General features: G+C 48.1%; 3 protein-coding genes and 1 long non-coding RNA gene across 8 annotated transcripts in view; 2 read left to right on the top strand and 2 right to left on the bottom strand.

The window, feature by feature from the left end:
- LOC114021898 (protein ANTAGONIST OF LIKE HETEROCHROMATIN PROTEIN 1) overlaps positions 1-1,998 on the bottom strand; it is a 10,902-nt gene extending 8,904 nt beyond the window's left edge. The window contains exon 1 of one of the 2 annotated variants that reach the window (XR_005223365.2): positions 1,234-1,957. Coding sequence is in view for 1 of the 2 variants with exons in the window: in XM_027832161.3 (XP_027687962.2) it covers positions 1,234-1,377 (144 nt within the window). In the remaining variant the exon portion in view is untranslated. Of the gene's footprint in view, positions 1-1,233 lie in introns of both variants that reach the window. The other variant, XM_027832161.3, reaches the window with a different exon arrangement.
- The window catches only part of NFIC (nuclear factor I C), a 361,746-nt gene that overhangs the window by 219,753 nt on the left and 119,946 nt on the right, over positions 1-22,047 (top strand). The gene's annotated exons all lie outside the window — the stretch shown is intronic.
- Positions 1-22,047, bottom strand: part of LOC122463813 — a 27,428-nt gene extending 5,381 nt beyond the window's left edge. Inside the window, exons 1-3 of the long non-coding RNA XR_006287434.1 lie at positions 22,037-22,047; positions 21,595-21,599; positions 17,827-17,839 (exon numbers count right to left, since the gene is read on the bottom strand). This is a non-coding gene — a long non-coding RNA (uncharacterized LOC122463813). The remainder of the gene's footprint in view (positions 1-17,826; positions 17,840-21,594; positions 21,600-22,036) is intronic.
- Positions 11,180-22,047, top strand: part of FZR1 (fizzy and cell division cycle 20 related 1) — a 34,942-nt gene continuing 24,074 nt past the window's right edge. The window contains exon 1 of one of the 4 annotated variants that reach the window (XM_037885649.2): positions 11,180-11,382. The gene's annotated coding sequence lies outside the window, so the exon portion shown is untranslated. Of the gene's footprint in view, positions 11,387-22,047 lie in introns of all 4 variants that reach the window. The other 3 variants (XM_037885652.2, XM_037885651.2, XM_043535796.1) reach the window with 3 other exon arrangements.

The raw sequence follows: 22,047 nt of genomic DNA, 5'->3' as shown, positions 1-22,047 counted from the left end.
CCTATACCAGCTTTCACCCACTGAGTGTCAAAAGCCTACGAGATATTACACATACTATCAGGTTTCAGAGTAGCAGCCGTGTTAGTCTGTATTCGCAAAAAGAAAAGGAGTACTTGTGGCACCTTAGAGACTAACCAATTCATTTGAGCATGAGCTTTCGTGAGTACTCCTTTTCTTTTTACACATACTATGCCTCTCTCTCTTTCTATGTAACTCCCTTAGCCCGCCCCTCCCTTAGCCCAGCCACCTTTGGGATGCACCACAGACTCTGTTTGCCAGCGCACAGCAATAATAGACACAGGCGAGGCCAGGCTGTGAAACACAACCCTGCAGCCAACTGAGAGCACGGAGGGAGTTCTAGGCTGGCAGAATGTCATCGCTACAACTGGATGATGCTTAGAATTTCTCTTCTGCAGAAAATTGGAAAACATTTCATTCCGAATGGGGATGAAAAGTCAAAGTGTCCCAGAAAACGAACTTTCGGGGGCCCCATTTCGGGTCAATTGCAATGTTCCAATTTCAACTTTTCCCCACATTTTTTACATTTTATTTTTGTTTTGACACTCAGGTTGAATCATTATTGTTAAATTGGATTGTAAAACAAAACAATCGTTGGTGACTGGTATTGTAGTGGGGCTGGTTTGCTCATCGACGGCGACCGGCATTAGACCTGGCCATTCCAACTGAGCTCTGGTTTGGTCATTAGTATAAGACGAACAAAGCCCTGAAGCTGTGAGGAGACAGAAAGTGGTAGAAAGTCTTTATGCAGCCCCATGGTCCTGGCCGAGTTTATGAATGGGAATTAACGGAGAATTAGCAGAATGGAACAATAAAGGGGCTTGATTTTGTCTCCAGCGGTTCGTCCCCCCAGCCCAAGTTTTCTAGATGGGGGGTGGGGGTTAAAAGTCTTAAATTATTACCCCAGCCCCCCGATTTTCCTCCATTCTCCTTGTGCCCCCTCTGCACCCCCATTTCCTTTCTCATATCTTTGTACTCCGCCGCCCACTTCCAACCCCCAAGCCTTGTACATCCCCCGGCCTGTTCTCCTGCCACCCCCGGGTCTCCACTAGTGCCCGTCAGCGCGATCAGCCCGTAACTCAGCGCGACCCCCGCCGCCCAGGCCAGGTGCTCCACACCTGGGTTCCCCTTGCTGCCCTGCGGCTCCTGGGGCCCTGCCCGCGGCGCGCTCCGGGCCCGGACACCCCGTCCCCGTCCCCCTGCCAGGGCGTTTACCGTCATCAGTCTCTTCTGCCTCTGCGTGTAGTACTGCCGAAGCCAGGCTGCCCTCTGCGGCTCGTCCCCGCGGCCGGCCATCTCCCGCGGGGGGCCGGCCGCGCCGTGCACCACCAGGTGCAGCAGCAGCCGCGACTCCCGCATTTTCAAATCCGGAGCCCGGCCCCCGCAGGAAGTGAACTGGCGGAGCAGCGCCTGGGGACCCCGCAGGGCCCGGGAGCACAAAGGCGCGGGCCGGGGAAGGTGTCTTGCACGCGGAGCTCCATCTGCTGGTTCCCAGCCATCCAGCCGCCGCCCGGGGGAACCGGGCCCCAGAACGGCTGCTAGGGCCCCAGGAAGTCAAGGGACGCGGGTCAAAGTCTCCTGTTCAAACCCCAGCAAGGACTTTCCTTGCCTGTGTCCCTGGTCGGTTTCCCTTTCTGGTTTTCAGACACTAACCCTCTGCGGCAATCTTTGGCTTGCAAAGGCTGGTTTTTCCCCCCATATACATACAAGGGTTTCGCCTGATGCTGGTTGGTAACTCTGTATTTACAAAACCCGAACGGAGGCTTGAGCTCCCTGACTGCTCCCATTTTAACATGGAGGCGATTCGTATTTAAAAATCCAAGGGCTGGAGAGATGGACTTGGCAAGGCCTCTCCCAGCACAGAAGCGACAGGGCTCAGTTGTAAAGAACAGCAGGGGCTGGCTATGGAGCAGCTAGACGCAGACAGACCCTGTGGTTCTCGCTGACTCTCTAGCTTCCAAATGGGCTCATACAGCCGCTGCTGCTTACCGGCATTAGACAGGATTTACCTAAATCCTGGCCTGAACACAGATCAATGGAATGGACGGCTGACAACACTACGGTCTCAGCCTTAGGCAGCACTCCTGCAAAGATTTATGCATGTGCTTAATTTTAAGCATGCAAGTAATCCTGACAGCCCTGGCAGTTGCCTGAAATATCCTTGGGGAGATCTCACTGTACTGAGTATATGTACCATGGATGGCCAGAGACAGTACGCAATTTCATGGGGAAGGGTGACCACAGCCTTCCAGGAACTAAGAACAGTGAGTGTGGCGGGGGGTTGATTAGACAAATTCACCCAGGTTGTAACACCTCCAGAGAGGTGCCACCACCTGGGAGAGGCTGCATGGACTGATCCAAACTGGATTCTCCAGAGACCAACAGACAAAGAAAGGACTTTTGGATAAACAGCCTGAGTTTAAACTGACTGTGTTGGTGAGTATCTGAGTGTTTGTTGTGAGGACAGCGTGACTGTGTGCTGTGTGCTTGATTGGTTGTTTGAAAAGGGCGGGAACTGGGTGTGCTTTGTTCCAGGTGAGCCTTAAGTGGGCCTGACTGCATAAAAAGCCAGTCAGTTGCAAACCAGCTGAGAAGTGAACAAAAGGAGTTTGCCTGGGGAGAGCCCACTGAGGCTTAAATCTTGCCAGATTCTCTGAGTAATTATTACAACTCCTGAGGAAGCTTGTAGAAGGAAGGTAATATGAATGGGGGGTGTTCAGCTGTTGTGACATGCACTGGATGTGCTATGTTTGTCTTTCTTCCACAGGACAGATGCGACTGTCTGTACAAAGTGCAAGCTGGTCTCCATACTGGAAGAGAAGGTTCAAGGTCTGGAGCAACAGGTATCGACCCTGCGTTGCATAAGAGAAACTGAAGATTTCCTGGACGGATGTCAGGATAGGCTTCTATGGGCACAAGGTTCTGAAGATTCAGAGCAGGCTGCACATCGGGGACAGAAGGATGGTGAAGAAATTTGGCAGCATGTGACCTCCAGAAGAAGAAGGGGGAACGTCCATGTACCAGCAACGCAGATACAGGTAAGTAACCGTTTTCATGTTCTCTCCACAGGTACTAATGCAGAGAGTGGACTAGATGTTACGTCTGAGGGAAGGGAGCAGAAGGAGACTCCGCTGATTGGAAGGCATGGGATGCACTGTCCTAGGGTTGGGAGTTCCACGACCACCGCTCCCAAGAGAAGGAGGAGGGTGGTCGGGTACTCTCTCCTCAGGGGGACTGAGTCATCTATCTGCCACCCCGACCGGAAAAACGGAGAAGTCTGCTGCTTGCCAGGAGCTAAGATTCACGATGTGACGGAGAGACTGCCGAGACTCATCAAGCCCTCGGATCGCTACCACTTCCTGCTTCTTCACATGGGCACCAATGATACTGCCAAGAATGACCTTGAGTGAATCACTGCGGACTACGTGGCTCTGGGAAGAAGGATAAAGGAGTTTGAGGTGCAAGTGGTGTTCTCGTCCATCCTTCCCGTGGAAGGAAAAGGCCTGGGTAGAGACCGTCGAATCGTGGAAGTCAACGAATGGCTACACAGGTGGTGTCGGAGAGAAGGCTTTGGATTCTTTGACCATGGGATGGTGCTCCAAGAAGGAGTGCTAGGCAGAGACGGGCTCCACCTAACGAAGAGAGGGAAGAGTATCTTCGCAAGCAGGCTGGCTAATCTAGTGAGGAGGGCTTTAAACTAGGTTCACCGGGGGAAGGAGACCAAAGCCCTGAGGTAAGTGGGGAAGTGGGATACTGGGAGGAGGCACGAGCAGGAGCACGTGAGAGGGGAGGGCTCCTGCCTCATACTGAGAAAGAGGGTCGATCAGCAGGTTACCTCAAGTGCCTATATACAAATGCACGAAGCCTGGGAAACAAGCAGGGAGAACTGGAAGTCCTGGCACAGTCAAGGAATTATGATGTGATTGGAATAACAGACTTGGTGGGATAACTCGCATGACTGGAGTACTGTCATGGATGGATATAAGCTGTTCAGGAAGGGCAGAAAAGGTGGGGGAGTTGCACTATATGTAAGGGAGCAGTATAACTGCTCCGAGCTCCGTTATGAAACTGCAGAAAAACCTGAGAGTCTCTGGATTAAGTTTAGAAGTGTGAGCAACAAGGGTGATGTCGTGGTGGGAGTCTACTATAGACCACCAGACCAGGGGTATGAGGTGCACGAGGCTTTCTTCCGGCAACTCGCAGAAGTTACTAGATCGCAGGCCCTGGTTCTCATGGGAGACTTCAATCACCCTCATATCTGCTGGGAGAGCAATACAGCGGTGCACAGGCAATCCAGGAAGTTTTTGGAAAATATAGGGGACAATTTCCTGGTGCAAGTGCTGGAGGAACCAACTAGGGGCAGAGCTCTTCTTGACCTGCTGCTCACAAACCGGGAAGAATTAGTAGGGGAAGCTAAAGTGGATGGGAACCTGGGAGGCAGTGACCATGAGATGGTCGAGTTCAGGATCCTAACACAAGGAAGAAAGGAGAGCAGCAGAATAGGACCCTGGACTTCAGAAAAGCAGACTTTGACTCCCTCAGGGAACTGATGGGCAGGATCCCCTGGGAGAATAACATGAAGGAGAAAGGAATCCAGGAGAGCTGGCTGTATTTTAAAGAATCCTTATTGAGGTTACAGGGACAAACCATCCCGATGTGTAGAAAGAATAGTAAATATGGCAGGCGACCAGCTTGGCTTCACAGTGAAATCCTTGCTGATCTTAAATACAAAAAAGAAGCTTACGAGAAGTGGAAGATTGGACAAATATTGCTCGGGCTTGCAGGAGTAAAATCGGGAAGGCCAAATCACACCTGGAGTTGCAGTTAGCAAGAGATGTTAAGAGGAACAAGAAGGGTTTCTTCAGGTATGTTAGCAACAAGAAGAAAGTCAAGGAAAGTGTGGGCCCCTTACTGAATGAGGGAGGCAACCTAGTGACAGAGGATGTGGAAAAAGCTAATGTACTCAACGCTTTTTTTGTCTCTGTCTCCACGAACAAGGTCAGCTCCCAGACTACTGCACTGGGCAGCCCAGCATGGGGAGAAGGTGACCAGCCCTCTGTGGAGAAAGAAGTGGTTTGGGATTATTTAGAAAAGCTGGATGAGCACAAGTCCATGGGGCCGGATGCATTGCATCCGAGAGTGCTAAAGGAGTTGGTGGATGTGATTGCAGAGCCATTGGCCATTATCTTTGAAAACTCATGGCGATTGGGGGAGGTCCCAGATGACTGGAAAAAGGCTAATGTAGTGCCCATCTTTAAAAAAGGAAGGAGGAGGATCCTGGGAACTACAGGCCAGTCAGCCTCACCTCAGTCCCTGGAAAAATCATGGAGCAGGTCCTCAAGGAATCAATTCTGAAGCACTTAGAGGAGAGGAAAGTGATCAGGAACAGTCAGCATGGATTCACCAAGGGCAAGTCATGCCTGACTAATCTAATTGCCTTCTATGATGAGATAACTGGCTCTGTGGATGAAGGGAAAGCAGTGGACGTGTTCCTTGACTTTAGCAACGCTTTTGACACGGTCTCCCACAGTATTCTTGCCAGCAAGTTAAAGTATGGGCTGGATGAATGGACTATAAGGTGGATAGAAAGCTGGCTAGATTGTCGGGCTCAATGGGTAGTGATCAATGGCTCCATGTCTAGTTGGCAGCCGGTATCAAGTGGAGTGCCCCAAGGGTTGGTCCTGGGGCCGGTTTTGTTCAATATCTTCATAAATGATCTGGAGGATGGTGTGGATTGCACCCTCAGCAAGTTTGCAGATGACACTAAACTGGAAGGAGTGGTAGATACACTGGAGGGTAGGGATAGGATACAGAGGGACCTAGACAAATTGGAGGATTGGGCCAAAAGAAATCTGAGGTTCAACAAGTGCAGAGTCCTGCACTTAGGACGGAAGAATCCCATGCACCGCTACAGACTTGGGACCGAATGGCTCGGCAGCAGTTCTGCAGAAAAGGACCTAGGGGTTACAGTGAATGAGAAGCTGGATATGAGTCAACAGTGTGCCCTTGTTGCCAAGAAGGCCAATAAAATTTTGGGATGTATAAGTAGGGGCATTGCCAGCAGATCGAGGGATGTGATCGTTCCCCTCTATTCAACATCTGGAGTACTGTGTCCACTTTTGGGCCCCACGCTACAAGAAGGATGTGGAAAAATTGGAGAGAGTCCAGCGGAAGGCAACAAAAATGATTAAGGGACTGGAACACATGACTTATGAGGAGAGGCTGAGGGAACTGGGGATGTTTAGTCTTCAGAAGAGAAGAATGAGGGGGGATTTGATAGCTGCTTTCAACTACCTGAAAGGGGGTTCCAAAGAGGATGGCTCTAGACTATTCTCAATGACAGCAGATGACAGAACAAGGAGTAATGGTCTCAAGTTGCAGTGGGGGAGATTTTGGTTGGATATTAGGGAAAAAGTTTTTGCCTAGGAGGGTGGTGAAACATTGGAATGCATTACCTAGGGAGGTGGTGGAATCTCCTTCCCTAGAAGTTTTTAAGGTCAGGCTTGATAAAGCCCTGGCTGTGATGATTTAGACGGGGATCGGCCCTGCTTTGAGCAGGGGGTTGGACTAGAAACCTCCTGAGGTCCTTTCCAACCCTGATATTCTATGATTCTATGACTCAGGACCTTCTGAGCATGGGGGGGCCCCAATCCTTCCCGGAAAGGGTTGGAAGGACTTGGTGATGTCTGGGAAACTTATTAGCAGGTTTGGGGTTCTTCTATTGTTTTAATATGTTTTCTTTGTAATGCTTTCACCTTAAGACTAAATGTGCTTGCTTAGAAAGGGCTGAGTAGACCTTAGAACCGTGGGCAATTACAACTGTTCAGGCTCTGAGGAGAAAGCAAAGTGCAGACCGCCTGCTTAAGCAGTGTGGCTTGCTGGGGAACTCAGTGTTCGCAGGGAACTGTGCAGCCTGGAAGAACCCAGGTCAGAAGAGAGGCAGGTTTCTGCCCAAGAGAGATGATGGCTGACAAGCCAGGAGCCTAGAGTGGGTGCCCTTGCTGGACCATGGATCGGGAATACAAGTGCAGTTGCCCTGAACTGTGACAATCCCATTAAATCAGTGGGTGTGTTCTGAACTTCATGGGTCTACTTGTGTGCTTAAAGTTAATAACAAGGGTCTTGACAGGATTGGGGCTTCAGCTGCCTGTCTTGTATATTTCTGTTTTACTTCACAGCTGCACAACCAGCATCTGGATAAACTGTGAAATGCTAAAAACTGGTCATTGACTGAATCTTGATTAACGTGTTTAATTTGCAGCACAGCCTGAGAGAATTGTGAAGGATACTATTTCAGGTTTCAGAGTAACAGCCGTGTTAGTCTGTATTCGTAAAAAGAAAAGGAGTACTTGTGGCACCTTAGAGACTAACCAGTTTATTTGAGCATGAGCTTTCGTGCATCCGATGAAGTGAGCTGTAGCTCACGAAAGCTCATGCTCAAATAAACTGGTTAGTCTCTAAGGTGCCACAAGTACTCCTTTTTTTTTTTTTTTTTTTTTTTGAAAGATACTATGTAAAAGAGAACATGGCACAATACCATGTTTTTCATTATTATTAGTTTGGACGATGAACTTTTCCTCCCCAGCCAATTCTGAATTCTAACAAATGAACAAAATCCAGTGTCTTGGAAGCACGTATTACGGGATGACCAGAAGAGCAAGTTGCAGTTCCAATTTTTTTCCCCAGCGCAAAGTATAATATAATGCAGTGCCCATGGACATAGTATCCTTCCCAAGTGCCTCAGGGTATGTTGTAAACTACACATACTTTTATCATGGCTTTCAACTTCCAGGGGGTTTACAAAGATTAAAGCAAAACAGTCAATGTTTTAAAAATGTGAGTAAAAGTAGTTTCTGGTCTCATCCCTCCCAACGTGTGCGGCTTTGACATATATTTTCCTCCCCCCTCCACTTCATGTTTTTCTCTCCCCAGCTGCTTTGTGAAAACCCCACACAAATAAAAGGAGAATCTGACAAAGGCCCCAATTCTGCACTCGGATCCCCAACGTGCTTATGCAGAACCCTGCTCATTTCAGCAGGACTTCTCCCACGTTTGAGAATGTCTGTCCGGTGCACCTGAGGCTTCTGCCCAATCAGTGGAAGTCAGGGCTTCCCTTACCACCTACTCCTTCAAGGGACTGGGCTGGGCCAGGCAAAGAGGAGGAAGGAAGGGCTGTCTGATTTTTTTGATCTCCAGTCCTACCCTTGTTGCTAAGCTCATTCACCTTTGTTTTCAGCTGGCTTCAGGGTGCCTAGGCAGCCAAATGGGCCCTGCAGTGCTGCCCAGGATACAGGGAGATGAGAACACACTGCAACTGGAACTTGGATCCTGATTTCCCTCCACCCCATCAACCAGAACTCAGATAGTGATCCCTCTCCCTCTCCTGACCTGAACACAGAATGCACACCCTAAATCTCCTCCTGATCTGCACCAAGAATTCAGATACCAGTTCCCTTTTGGCCTGCACCCAGAACTTGGATTTTGATTCCTCCCAACCTGCTTGCAGATCCTCCCCTGAAACGTACATGCAGAACCCAGATCCAAATTACCTCCCACCTCATGACCTGCACAGAACTCAGACCCTAATCCCCTCTCCGAATTTGGATATCAACCCTCCCCCCTTCTCTCTCTAATGCACCCAGAATCTGAGAAAGAGTATGGTTGAGTGTGATAGCATCAGATCATGCAGCTATATGTATTAGGGACTGGACAGCTTGGTGGTTCTAAGTCACATGAATTATTTTAAATGAAGAAACATAGTTTTCTCTGATTTGTTAATCAGCAAGGCTGAGGTATTGGCTGGCTTTTGGATCTTGAGTAGGGATTTGAATTTGAGTAACTGCTAGAGATTGGGTGTCAGTCCTTTATTAAATATGGAAACCATATTGGTTCCGTTTATTGATCAGAGCCATAAGAACTCAAGCAAAACCAAAATGATTTCCACCGCATCTTCTGTAGTCAGTGTTATGCTGGCATATGGCAGAGACTATTGGTCAACTACAGCTACTCTGCTATAAAAGAATGTAGGTGTTACAGATATATATTGTTTGTGCATATAAAATATTTCACCTCTTTTCACCCACATACATTTACCAAACCCAGGCAGAGCCATCTTGACACAACAGGCACTGGCTATTTTGATCCTGAATTTCATCACCTGGCTCACAGCTGGGGACTGTGAGGAATCCTGGCTGAGCTCAGCCCTGGATCTTGTGCACTGACTCCTGCTGGAAGAGGCTGATACTTGAGGAGCTGAGAGCTTCCACTACAGTCACTACTCTTCTACCCTCCCTTTTAGCACCCACTGCTGGCAATGTCTGCAAACCAGTGCCGTGAGTTCCCGCACAGGTAGCACTTTTACCGCATTCCCTATGTGGCCTCCTGCAGAAAAAGGATAATGGTCCAGTAGCTGTCCTTCACTGCCTTCATGCCAACTCCATCCCCATACAGTGCCTCTTGATGGGGGAGGCAGAGACAAGTAATTGTGAGCTTCTCTAGCTGCCACCCTGTTCTGGGATTGGATCAGCAGCCTCTGCTGGCTACAGAATGTATGACAGAAAGCTAAACCCAAATTCCTGAGCTGCAGGTTATTCCAGGTATTACTGGGAGCATCACAGGAAAGCAACTAATAATCTCTTAAATTCACTATAAAATTGCCAGTGTTGGCAGTCCTGCAATTCTTATCGGATTCTGAGCTGGCAGGAAAACTTGCTTTGACACCAGAAGCCAAAACCATGCCAATATGAACTTTCAGGGCACACGGAATGAAGAGACATGCACCGTCCCTTTCATTTTAGATCATTAGATAGGCATTCACCATAAGATAAGTAAAGAGAGACTGAGGTTTTCTGTGTTGCAGCATCATGGATGTCATGTAGCTGTGACTGTAGGGACTTTTTGCTACAGTGCACTGAGCACTAACATGGGGTTTACCACAGATTGCATACAGCCGAAGAAGGTGTCAGCATCTTGCAGAATTGCCAACCCCAAACATTCAAAAATCACGAGTCACCTCCCAACCCGTCATGAGATGGGCTCAAAATTAATGAGATTTTAATAATAAATATTGGGTTCTTGTTATTTGTTTTCAGGTTTCCGAGTCTTTAAGGTTCACGTAGGTCACATTTCCCCATTTTTTCTCTGTAACCCTGAGCACTATAAACTTACTGCAACAAAACAAAACAAAACAAACAGCTGAGATTTTCATGTAATCAGGTGACTGCAGAAGCAGGCCATGTAGGAAACAAACCAAATATCGGTGAGTTGCAATAGAAATCATAAGAGCGGATACCACTGGGTCGACCGTGCAAAGCTAGATCTTCTGGTGCCTCCCTGCACAGAGACATCCGGTACGGTTACATGCCATGGCTGGGCGGCAGAGTAACCATTACCCCCAGCTTCTGCAAGGAGCCGTGCACCCACCAGTGCCAGCCACTGTGAAAGGCCAGTTGACAATGGCGGGGAGGGAGACTGGGTGGTAGAATACAACCCCGGCTCTCAGACCTGTCCTGTGTCCACACGAGGCCTGGCTCCGCTTTTAGAAATTGGGCCCAGCCAGCAACACGACCAGAGGACACCACCGGCGATACTAGTGGCTGCCCTGTGGGCACTATGGCAACAGCGCCCTGGAGATGATGACGAAATTGTGTCATAGCTCTCAGTTGGGACACCCCCCATCCCTGCCAGGCCCCAAACCCAGTCATGGGCCCACACCCCCCTGCCAGCCCCTCAAATCCACCCCCACAACCCCCCATCAGCCGCCCAAACCCACCCCCAACGCCCTGAACCCACAACAGCACGCCAGCCCCCCAAACCCCCCCCCCCAGGACCCCAACCCCCCCACCCTACGACCCCCCCCCCACCAGGGCCCCAACCCCCCCCCCCAGCCCCACGACCCCCCCCAACGGTCCCCCAAACCCACCTCCAGCCCCCTGAACCCACAACTCCCCGCCAGCCCCCCAACCCCCCCCCACCAGGACCCCAACCCCACGACCCCCCCCAACGGTCCCCCAAACCCACATCCGACCCCGTAATCTCCGCCAGCCCCCTGAACCCGCCAGGCCCCCCGAAACCTCCCCTCCGCCTGCCCCGGGCGGAAAGACTTTCCACGGAGGCCCTGCCCCTGCCTCCGCCGGGCGCCGCGAGGCCTCAGTGGTTGCTCGGGGCAACGAGCGCCTCGCCTCCTTCCTGTATTGATTCGAACGGGCCGAGGGGGAGGAGGCTCCCGTGATGCACCGCGCGGGGAGGGGGCGGAGCCTCGGGGAGCGCAGGGGCCGGGCAGGGGCGGCCGCCATATTGGGGAGCGCTGAGGGCTGAGGCCGGCGGAGTGACAGGAGGAGGCGGAGCAGGAGCCGGGCTGGCTGGGTGGGTAGGTGGGGGGCTGCGTGCGGCCGTCTCGGGGGGAGGCCTCTCTCCCGGGGTGGGGGGCCGGGGCCCCCTTACCACGGGGGCGAGGGGCCCAGGCCTGGGGGGGCGGAGGGGCCGGGGCCCCCTTACCACGGGGGCGAGGGGCCCAGGCCTAGGGGGGGCGGAGGGGCCGGGGCCCCCTTACCACGGGGGCGAGGGGTCCAGGCCTGGGGGGGGGGCGGAGGGGCCGGGGCCCCCTTACCAAGGGGGCGAGGGGCCCAGGCCTAGGGGGGGCGGAGGGGCCGGGGCCCCCTTACCGGAGGGGCCGGGGCCCCCTTACCGGGGGGGCGGAGGGGCCCAGGCTTGGGGGGGGGGCGGAGGGTGCAGGGCTCTGGTCTGTGTGCTGCGCGGGGGGGTTAGATCCAGGTTAGCCCCTCTCCCCACTTACATCACGGGTCAGCCTGCGGGAGCGAAGGGGTCAATTGCGCCAGTGCCCTGAGCTCAGGGGGCCCCAGGAATGTCTGGAAGGGAGGTGAAATGGCTGGAGTCGGGCCCCAGCAAGCCGGGGGCCTAGCCAGCCCTCCCCTCGAGCTGGCTCTGGAGACAGTTTGGCTGGCAGGTGTGCACAGGGCCTCCTTATTCAGGTTGGCGAAACACAAATCTGCTCCAACAGAGATAATGCAGTGCCTTGTAGTACAGAGGTTCTCAGCCTGGGGGTCGGGATCCCTCAGGGGGTCATTACATGGGGGGTCATGAGCTGTCAGCCTCCACCCCAAGCCCTGCTTTGCCTCCAGCATTTCTAATAGTGTTAAACATACATTAAAAAGTGTTTTTAATTTATAAGGGGGGGTCGCACTCAGAGGCTTGCTATGTTAAAAGGGTCACCAGTACAAAAGTTTAAGAACCACTGCTCTAGTACTTTGGGGATGATTTATTTAAGAATTAAAATTTACAGAAGTAGTTCTCATCGCCTTAAGGTAGGGCTGTCAAGCGTTTAAAAAAATTAATTGCATTTAATCACGTTGTTAATAGAATACTATTTTAAAAAATATTTTTGGGTGTGTTCTACATTTTCAAATATATTGATTTCAATTACAACACAGAATACAAAGTGTACAGCGTTCACTTTATATTTTTTATTACAAATATTTGTGCTGTAAAAAACAAAAAATAGTATTTTTCAATTCACTTCATACAAGTACTGTAATGCAATCTCTTTATCATGAAAGTTGAATTTACAAATGTAGAATTATGTACAAAAAACCTCCATTCAAAAATAAAACAATGTAAAACTTTAGTGTCTGCAAGTCCACTCAGTCCTACTTCTTGTTCAGCCAGTCACTAAGGCCTGGTCTACACTGTGTGTGTGTGTGGGGGGGGGAATCGATCTAAGATACGCAACTTCAGCTACAAGAATAGCGTAGCTGAAGTCGACGTATCTTAGATTGACTTAGAATCACTTACTTTGCATCCTCGTGGCGCAGGATTGACGGCCACCGCTCCCCCGTCGACTCAGCTCTGCCGTCAACTCTGGAACTCCACCATGGTGAGAGGCGGAGCTATCAGGGATCAATTTATCGTGTCTACACTAGACACGATAAATCGATCCCCAATAGATCGATTACTACCGGTCGATCCGGCGGGTAGTGTAGATGTGGCCTCAGACAAACAAGTTTGTTTACATTTGCAGGACATAATGCAGCCCACTTTTTGAAAGTGAGAACAGGCATTCACATGGCACTGTTGTAGCCAGCATTGCAAGATAATTACATGCCAGATGTGCTAAAGATTCATATATCCCTTCATCTTCTGCCACCATTCCAGAGGACATGTGTCCATGTGGGGAGAGGGATAGCTCAGTGGTTTGAGCATGGGCCTGCTAAACCCAGGGTTGTGAGTTCAATCCTTGAGAAGCCCATATAGGATCTGGGGCAAAAAAAATTGGGGATTGGTCCTGCTTTGAGCAAGGGGTTGGACTAGATGACCTCTTGAGGTCCCTTCCAACCCTAATATTCTATGGTTCTATGCTGATGATGGGTTCTGCTCAATAACGATTCAAAGCAGTGCAGACTGATGCATGTTCACTTTCATCATCTTGAGTCTGATGCCACCAGCAGAAGGTTGATTTTCTTTTTTGGTGGTTTGGGTTCTGTAGTTTTTGCATCAGAGTGTTGCTCTTTTAAGACTTCTGAAAGCATGCTCCACATCTCATCCCTCTCAGATTTTGGAAGGCACTTCAGATTCTTAAACCTTGGGTCAGTGCTGTAGCTATCTTTAGAAATCTCACATTGGTACCTTCTTTGCGTTTTGTCAAATCTGTGTGAAAGTGTTCTTAAAACGAACAACATGTGCTGGGTCATCATCCGAGACTGCTATAACATGAAATATATGGCAGAATGTAGGTAAAACAGAGCAGGAGACATACTATTCTCCCCCAAGGTGCTCAGTCACAATTTAATTAACGCTCCTTTTTTTTTTTTTTTTAAAACAAATGTCATCAGCATGGAAGCATGTCCTGTGGAATGGAGGCCGAAGCATGAAGGGACATATGAATGTTTAGCATATCTGGCACATAAATACCTTGAAATACCGGCTACAAAAGTGCCATGCAAACACCTGTTCTCTCTTTCAGGTGACATTGTAAATAAGAAGTGGGCAGCATTATCTCCCATAAATGTAAACAAACTTGTTTGTCTTAGTGATTGGCTGAATAAGAAGTAGGACTGAATGGACTTTGTTTTGTTTTGAATGCAGTTATGTAACAAAAAAAAATCTACATTTGTAAGTTGCACTTTCACGATAAAGAGATTGCACTACAGTGCTTGTATGAGGTAAATATACTATTTCTTTTGTCATTTTTACAGTGCAAATATTTGTTATAAAAATAATGAGCACTGTACATGTTGTATTCTGTGTTGTAATTTAAATCAATATATTTGAAAAACATCCAAAATATTTAATACATTTCAGTTGGTGTTCTATTGTTTAACAGTGAGATTAAAACTGCAATTAATCACAATTAATTTTTTTGAGTTAATCGCACGAGTTAACTGCGATTAATTGACAGCCCTACTTTAAGGTAATCGACAAAACTTTTGGTTATAACGGTGCATGATGTATCTGAACATTTTCTTTAACTGCTTATTTCTTACACGCATCAACTGCTTGAGAACGTGTTTTTTTGGCAAGTGGTTTTGTGTCACTGGTAGTCAAACCGAGTTTAAGAAGGGGCTGACTTTGATTAGTGTGTCAACACTATTTTCAAACACGGATCCTTCTGAATTGAGCCTGGGAGCCAAAAATCGCTCTCGTGCATTTTCAGCATCCCTTGTGAAATGAATTTGTCCAGGTGCTAGTGTGACAAGTGTCCCCATTATGAAAAATATCAACACATTTGGCACTGGCTGTCAGTTTAGTTGGCCATCTCAGCAGAAAGACCAAGACTATACTGGGCTATCGGGGACTGAATTTGCTCGTTAGACCTAGAGATGGGGCAGTGTGAGGGGAAACTTGTGCTACTGCTGCCTGTACTGTGTCAATTCTACACACAAATAGAGGATTCTATTCTCCAAGAATATCAAGCCAGCACCATTCAATAACACAAAACTATTTCCTTTTTTATAGGGGGGTTGTCAAAGTGGATAGGCTCAAAATTTAATCTCACTTAAAAACAGCTGTTAAAAATTATCTCACTGGAATATCTATTAGTCTCCATAACAAGGGCAGCACACTTAGGGTGTGTCTTCACTAGCAATGTTAAAGCGCTGCTGTAGTTGTGGCACCATGAGGGTGTTTTTTCACACCCCTGAGCAAGAAAGTTGCAGCGCTGTAAAGTGGCAGTGTAGACAAGGCCTTAGTGTGTGGATTTGTTTGACTGCATGCATGTGTCTTCTGCTGTTCTTATTTCTACGCTAATCAGTCCTTATGAACAATGGGTATGATCTTGAAACGTACTATAAGAATCCAGACAGATCCTTGAGCAGAAGTGTGGTGCATCCATGTTCCTAAGGAAATGAAGCGTGGTATATGTACATCTAAACCAAAACAAAGTTCACAGACTTCTATTTTGAGGCTTCCCTACCCAGCCAGTGTACTTCAACCTGACTTGGAAGGCGTCTCTGTTAGAAGCAAAGAGGGTAATTCAGTTTCTGTGGCCTCTTCAATCCTTGGTTTCATTGCCAAAACTGCTAACAATGGTGGTAATTGTGATGGTGGTTTTCGTGAGGTGAACACTTGTCAGCTGGGGACTAGAGCCAAATTCAGTTCCCATAAACCACTGGACAGCCATCGGAAGGCAACAACACAGTGTCATTAGCCCCTAGGCTGTATATAAACAAGCAACCTAGAGGCAAAAGGCTCTATAGCTTTTCCAGACCTGAAGAAGAGCTCTGTGTAAGCTTGATGGCTTGCCTCTTTCACCAGCAGAGGCTATTACAACACCCACCTGGCCTCTAGACCTTATTGTCAGTCTCCTTACTAACCATTCCCCCCTTTCATTTGTTTTAAGATTAGAATGTCTTCTTTTAAGGAGGTGGTGCACGTGTTCTGTAATTCATGGGTCTAGAAATCCTAAACTCAGCTTCTTTTCTTCTACAGTGGAGGGAGAGTCTTTTCCTTTGGAATAGTCATTAAAAAGAAATGAAACCTCTTCAATCGTTTTGGAGGAATTTGACACAGCCCCAATCTTGACATTTTATTGCTTAAATGAATTTTACTTGATTTGTAGCTCTCTGAAGGCACTGTGCTCACTTACCTGGGGAGAAGTGCTGAGTCTTATTGAAATAGTGTGTTTGGTGCTAGCACAGTGCTTCATGCTTAAGAGTTCATCACTAATAGTAATTCCCATGCTGATAAGTTTCTCATATTTAAAAATTGTGTTTTATGTACAAATAGAATTTTGTGAAGTTGTGGATTGGGGCTGCTGCATATATATATAAATGCTATGATTTATTATTTTTCTTTATGGCTGGGCCTGGATTGTATTCTAAGTAGTTAAAACATCAGGTGTATTGATCTGTGTTTTGTTGTTTTTAATGGTTTGCTTTTCAGCAAAATTCTGAAAGTATTACAGACTTAGTGCATTTTACAACTTTGGTTTAGATTTGCAGGTGTCTGGTAAGACTCAATTACAATACAGCAGATCTGTTTTTGTAGGTTGGCACTGTTAACAGTTCCAGGTCTTTTTTCTCATGAGGCATTAGAAAACAATAAGTACAAAATATAATTGTCTGAGTAAAAACTCTTGTAGCGCCTTCATGGAGCTCATCTTTTTACAGTATATGCTTGTGAGTATTTGGGATAACTACTATTAGACACATGGGGCTTGTACATAAGACTGCATGTGGGAGTTGTGCCGTAAAAGAAGCATAGATCAGGGGAGATTCCAGTAAAGCAAGATAATGTAGTCCTGGAATGTACAGGCCAGGAGATAATGTTTCCTTCAAAACATGGCATCTCTAGGATGCTTGGTTATCCATGCAGTAACTGTTTTCCCCCTCAATCTCTGTCAAAGTGCTACTTGAGTATTAGTACACACAATCACCCAATTCTCCTTGGATAAATGGGATTGTACTGTATACAGTAGAACCTCAGTTACGAAACCTCAGAAATGGACATTGTTTGTAACTCTGAACAAAACGTTATGGTCTTTTAAAAGCTTAGAACATAAGAACGGCAATACTGGGTCAGAGCAAAGGTCCATCTAGCCCAGTATCCTGTCTTCTGACAGTGGCCAATGCCAGGTGCCCCAGAGGGAATGAACAGGTAATCGTCAAGTGATCCATCCCCTGTCGCCCATTCCCAGCTTCCGGCAAACAGAGACTAGGGACACCACCCCTACCCATCCTAGCTAATAGCCATTGATGGACCTGTCCTCCATGAATTTATCTAGTTCTTTTTTGAACCCTGTCATAGTCTTGGACTTCACAACATCCTCTGGCAAGGAGTTCCACAGGTTGACTGTGTGTTGTGTGAAAAAATACTTCCTTTTATTTGTTTTAAACCTGCTGCTTATTAATTTCATTTGGTGGCACCTAGTTCTTGTGTTATGAGGAGTAAATAACACTTCCTTATTTACTTTCTCCACACCAGTCATGATTTTATAGACCTCTATCATATCCCCCCTCAGTCGCCTCTTTTCCAAGCTCAAAAGTCAGATGAGAACAAAGGGCCACCAAATGAAATTAATAGGTAGCTGGTTTAAACCAAACACAAGAAAGTATTTTTTCAAGCAACGCACTGTCAACCTCTGGAACTCCTTGCCAGAGGGTGTTGTGAAGGCCAATACTATAATGGGGTTCAAAAGGGAGCTTGATAGGTCCATCGATGACTATCTTCCATGAATCTATTAGCCAGGATGGGCAGAAATAGTGTCCCTAGCCTCTGTTTGCCAGAAGCTGGGATTGGGTGACAGGGCATCAATCACTCGATGATTACCTGTTCTGTTCATTCCCTTTGGGGCACCTGCCATTGGCCACTGTCAGAGGACAGGATACTGAGCTGGATGGACCTTTGGTCTGATCCAGTATGGCCGTTCTTATGAGCCAAACCCTGAGGTTCTATGCCACTTTGATGAATGGGGGCTGTGAGACTTCAAGGGAAGGTGGAGACGCTTGGCTAGTTCTTCAAGGTTTTTCCCCTTTCACACCAGCATTACGTTGGTCTTTGCTGAGTTCAGATTTAGCCAGCAGCTCATCATGTAAGAGCTGACTTCTTGCAGGCACCGCAATGTTTTAGTGGTGGTTCATTCATCAGTTGAGAATGAGATGTGTAGTTGAGTGTCATCTGCGTCCTGTTGACAGCTGAGCCCATGGCATCTCACTATCCCTGTCAGTAAGAGGAGAGGGGGTATCATGGATCTTGTGGGTAGAGCCCTGCAAATCTGCTGATATCCGCTTTATATCCGTGGACCATGTTTGCAGATCGCAGATTGGATGCGGATACAAATTTTGTATCCACGCAGTGCTCTATTTGTGGGACTCGGCAGGTGAGAGGGCCTTTGGAGAGGAGGAGCAGTTACCTATCCATGCTGAGCTCTGCTGGAGAGTGATGATTGGAGTCATGGTAGTGCAAGACCACCTACTCCTGTTGTGTTCTGTAGGTGGGTTAGCTGTACCGTTTGGTGCAGTGTGTCAGAGGCTACAGAGAGGTCCAGCACCGTGGGCATGGAAATATTGCCTGTGCCCATGGCCATAAGAGGGCTGCCTCTTCTGAACCACTAGAGCTGTCTCTGCTGTGCCCTGGTTTGAGGCATCCAGGATGTTAGCTGATGTCACGTGTGGCTGAAGCTTGTTGTTACTACTTCCCTCTTCAAATATGCTGTTATAGATCATTTAATTTATGGTGAAGCGTGGGGTATGCAGTGACAAATTCTGTGCCTTGGTAGCCTGGTGAGCTACCCAAAGGCCAGTATTGGTAAAACAGTTACTTGCCAGACACTAGCTTTTTACAAAAGCTGGTAGCGCTCGGCATCTTTCAAGGGAAATCAGTAATTTTTTTCCATTTCTTTAGAGCAGCGTTTTTCAAACTTCGGATTGGGTCACGGCATGTCAGGCGCTGGGTTGCTCTGGTCAGCACCGCCGACCGGGATGTTAAAAGTCTGGTCAGCGGTGCTGCCCAGCTAAGGCAGGCTAGAGCCTACCTGTTCCTGCACTGCACTGCACCCTAGAAGCAGCCAGCAGCGGGTCCGACTTCTAGGCAGGGGAACCATGGGGCATGTGGGTGAGAGTCACACGAAGCCACTTGTGTGCCTCTTCCCAGGAGCCGGACCTGCTGCTGGCTGCTTCCAGGGCACAGCGCGGTCCGTGGTGTTAGGACAGGTGGGAAGCCTGCCTCTGCCACCCTGGCTGCGTCACTGACCGGGAGCTGCCAGAGGTAAGACCGCGCCCTAATCCCCTGCCCTGAGCCCCCCAAACCTCGAGACCTCTTACTACACCCCAAACCCTCATCCCCATCCCCAGCCCCAGCCCAGAGCCGTAACCCCCTCCCGCACTGCAGCCTTGAGGCCCCCCCCCCCAAACCCGGAGCCCCTCCTGCTCCCCAAATCTCTCATATCTGGCCCCACCTCAGAGCCTGCACCCAGAGCCCCCTCCCACACCCTGAACCCCTCATTCCTGGCCCCACCCTGCAGCCCTCATTCCAACCCTCTGCCCCAGCCCTGAGCGCCTCCCACACCGTAAACCCCTCATCCCCAGCTCGTTGGGTCGCAGGCATCAACAATTTTCTTCAATTGGGTCCCCAGAAGAAAGTTTTAAAACCACTGTTTTAGAGTATCAATTATTAAGACACACAAGTGTAATGCGCCAATTTCAGATTTAAGCCAGAATGATAAAGAAGAATATCTCCATTGACTTCCTGAAGAGTCACACTAGTGTAAATCCAGTATATTTTATTAGCAGAATTTCTCTTTTTTTTTTTGTAAAACTTGGTTTAAACAATATGGAGCCAGTTTTCAGTTAAACATAAGTTTGTACTTTTATTATTATTAATATTTTATTAAATCCCTACTGGTTGAGATCTTGTTGGCTGTATTTAGCCAATGCTGACTTTTTATGTCCAGCTTCTAAAAATATAAGAGACAGGAGGAGTCAATAATGACCTGATACAATTTTTAACACCACTCTTAATAAAGTATGCAGTTTAGCCTCATTATTCCAGTTACCTTGCTACACCTTCTTTCATTTTGTTGCCTGATAATAGTCTTGATTGGAGACAGCATTGTCTAGTGATTTAAAACATGGGATTGGGAGCCTGGAGACTTGAGTTGAACTCTGCTTTGCATGACCTTTGGCAAATCACTTAATCTTTTTCTTACTCAGTTTTCCTCACAGTAAAATATGGGAATCATATTTTGTGGTAAAGCTCTTTGAGAGCTTCAGATGATATTTTGAATTTCTTACTATTATTCAAGATTTATACTAAGGTATAATTAAACACACTAATTCAAGCCGAGAGCAGTTTTTCTGTTTTTAATTTTTAAAAAAGCTCTGTTTTAAACTTGGTTTTGCTATAAAAATTCTTGGGATGTAAACTGCAAAACATATTTCTTTTGAAGATATAAAAGTGTAATCTGAAGAACAATGCGTGTTGGTATATACTCTAATGGGCTGGAGTATTTATTTTTTTCTAATTAAGCAACTGTTAACTTGTACCCAGGCTGACCAGTGCTGCATATGAAAAATAAGTATTGAATTCACTGGGGGGCATTATTATAACTCTCTTTTTCCTCTAGTGGCAAAAAAAAAAGCAGAAGTTAAAACAGACAACTTTGACTATTTGAAAAGGCTCTTTCTTGACTTAAGATGAAATTGCAGTCAGATTTTAACTTCGACAAGAAATATAATATGTTCTGTAGTCAGACATTTGAAATATGATCCTTTTTCATTGGTATGAAGATCACTTAAATTATAGATCAGGAAAGAGCATATCCATGCATTTAAAACTTTTTCCAATGGTATTTGGAATGCCAGTTTAACTAGCTGACAAAATAACTGCATTTGTTTGAATGCTGTTCTAATTACAGTAGAACTTCAGAGTTACCAACAGCTCGGGAAAGGAGGTTGTTCATAACTCTGAACAAAACATTATGGTGGCTTTTTCAAAAGTTTACAACTGAACATTGACTTAATTCAGCTTTGAAACTTTACTATGCAGAGGAAAAATGCTGCTTTCCCTTTGTATTTTTAGTAGCTTACTTTTAACACTACTGTATTTACTGTATTTCTCTCTCTCTCTCTCTCCACCTCTCTACCTCTACACTGCTGTCTGATTGTGTATTTGCGGTTCCAAATGGGATGTGTGGCTGACTAGCTAGTTCAGGGGTCTCAAACACGCGGCCCGTGGGCCATATGCAGCCTGCAGGGTAATTTTCTGTGGCCCGCCAGCTCCCCGTGCGCCCCCCGCCCCCCCCAGCATTTACCTAGAGCGGCTCCGGCCCGGTGCGCACCTGGGGCAGCGGCCAGGACCTGGGGGAGGGGGGACACAGGGGTCTGTGTGTTGCCCTGGCTGCTCCTCCAGGTACCTCCCCCGAAGCTCCCATTGTCCGTGGTTCTCTTTCCCCCGCCCCGCCCCCCCTCCCGGCCTGGTGCTGCTGGGCCAGACCCGCCCCACAAACCCCTCCTGCACCCCAACCCCCTGCCCTGAGCCCCCTGCTAACCCCACACCCCAGCACCCTGCCCTGAGCCTCCTGCCGCACACGTCCTGCACCCCAACTCCCTGCCCTGAGCCCCCGACGCACCCTGCACCCCCTGCGGGCAGGGAGGGGGCGGAGTTGGGGTGGGGATTTCAGGGAAGGGGTGGGAATGGGGGTAGGGGCAGGGCCTCACGGAAGGGGTGGAGTGGGTGTGGGGCTGTGGCAGCGGGTGGGGGGGGAGTCAGTGGTGCGGCCCTTGGGCCAATATGCTATAGTCCTCATGTGGCTCTCGTGGTCATTTGAGTTTGAGACCCCTGTGTTAGTTCGTAACTCTGGTGTTCGTATCTACTGTATATGCCTTGCTGCCTTGTGGAATATGTATCCTGACACGTGGGCTGTATCTACCCTGGACTCTTTATTCCTGGAGGAATTCTGCGCCACTGCACGTGCACAGAATTCATGTCCCCAACAGATTTCTTTGCTTCCCTGCAGAAAAATGACTTTCTGACGGAAGCAAAGGAAGCTGCAAGAGCAGTCATGCACCACTCCCAAGC

The sequence above is a fragment of the Chelonia mydas genome, chromosome 25, assembly GCF_015237465.2.
Source record: "Chelonia mydas isolate rCheMyd1 chromosome 25, rCheMyd1.pri.v2, whole genome shotgun sequence".
Lineage (NCBI taxonomy): Eukaryota > Metazoa > Chordata > Testudines > Cheloniidae > Chelonia > Chelonia mydas.
Note: the sequence above shows the minus strand (reverse complement) of the source record. Positions and strands in the feature narration are given on the sequence as shown.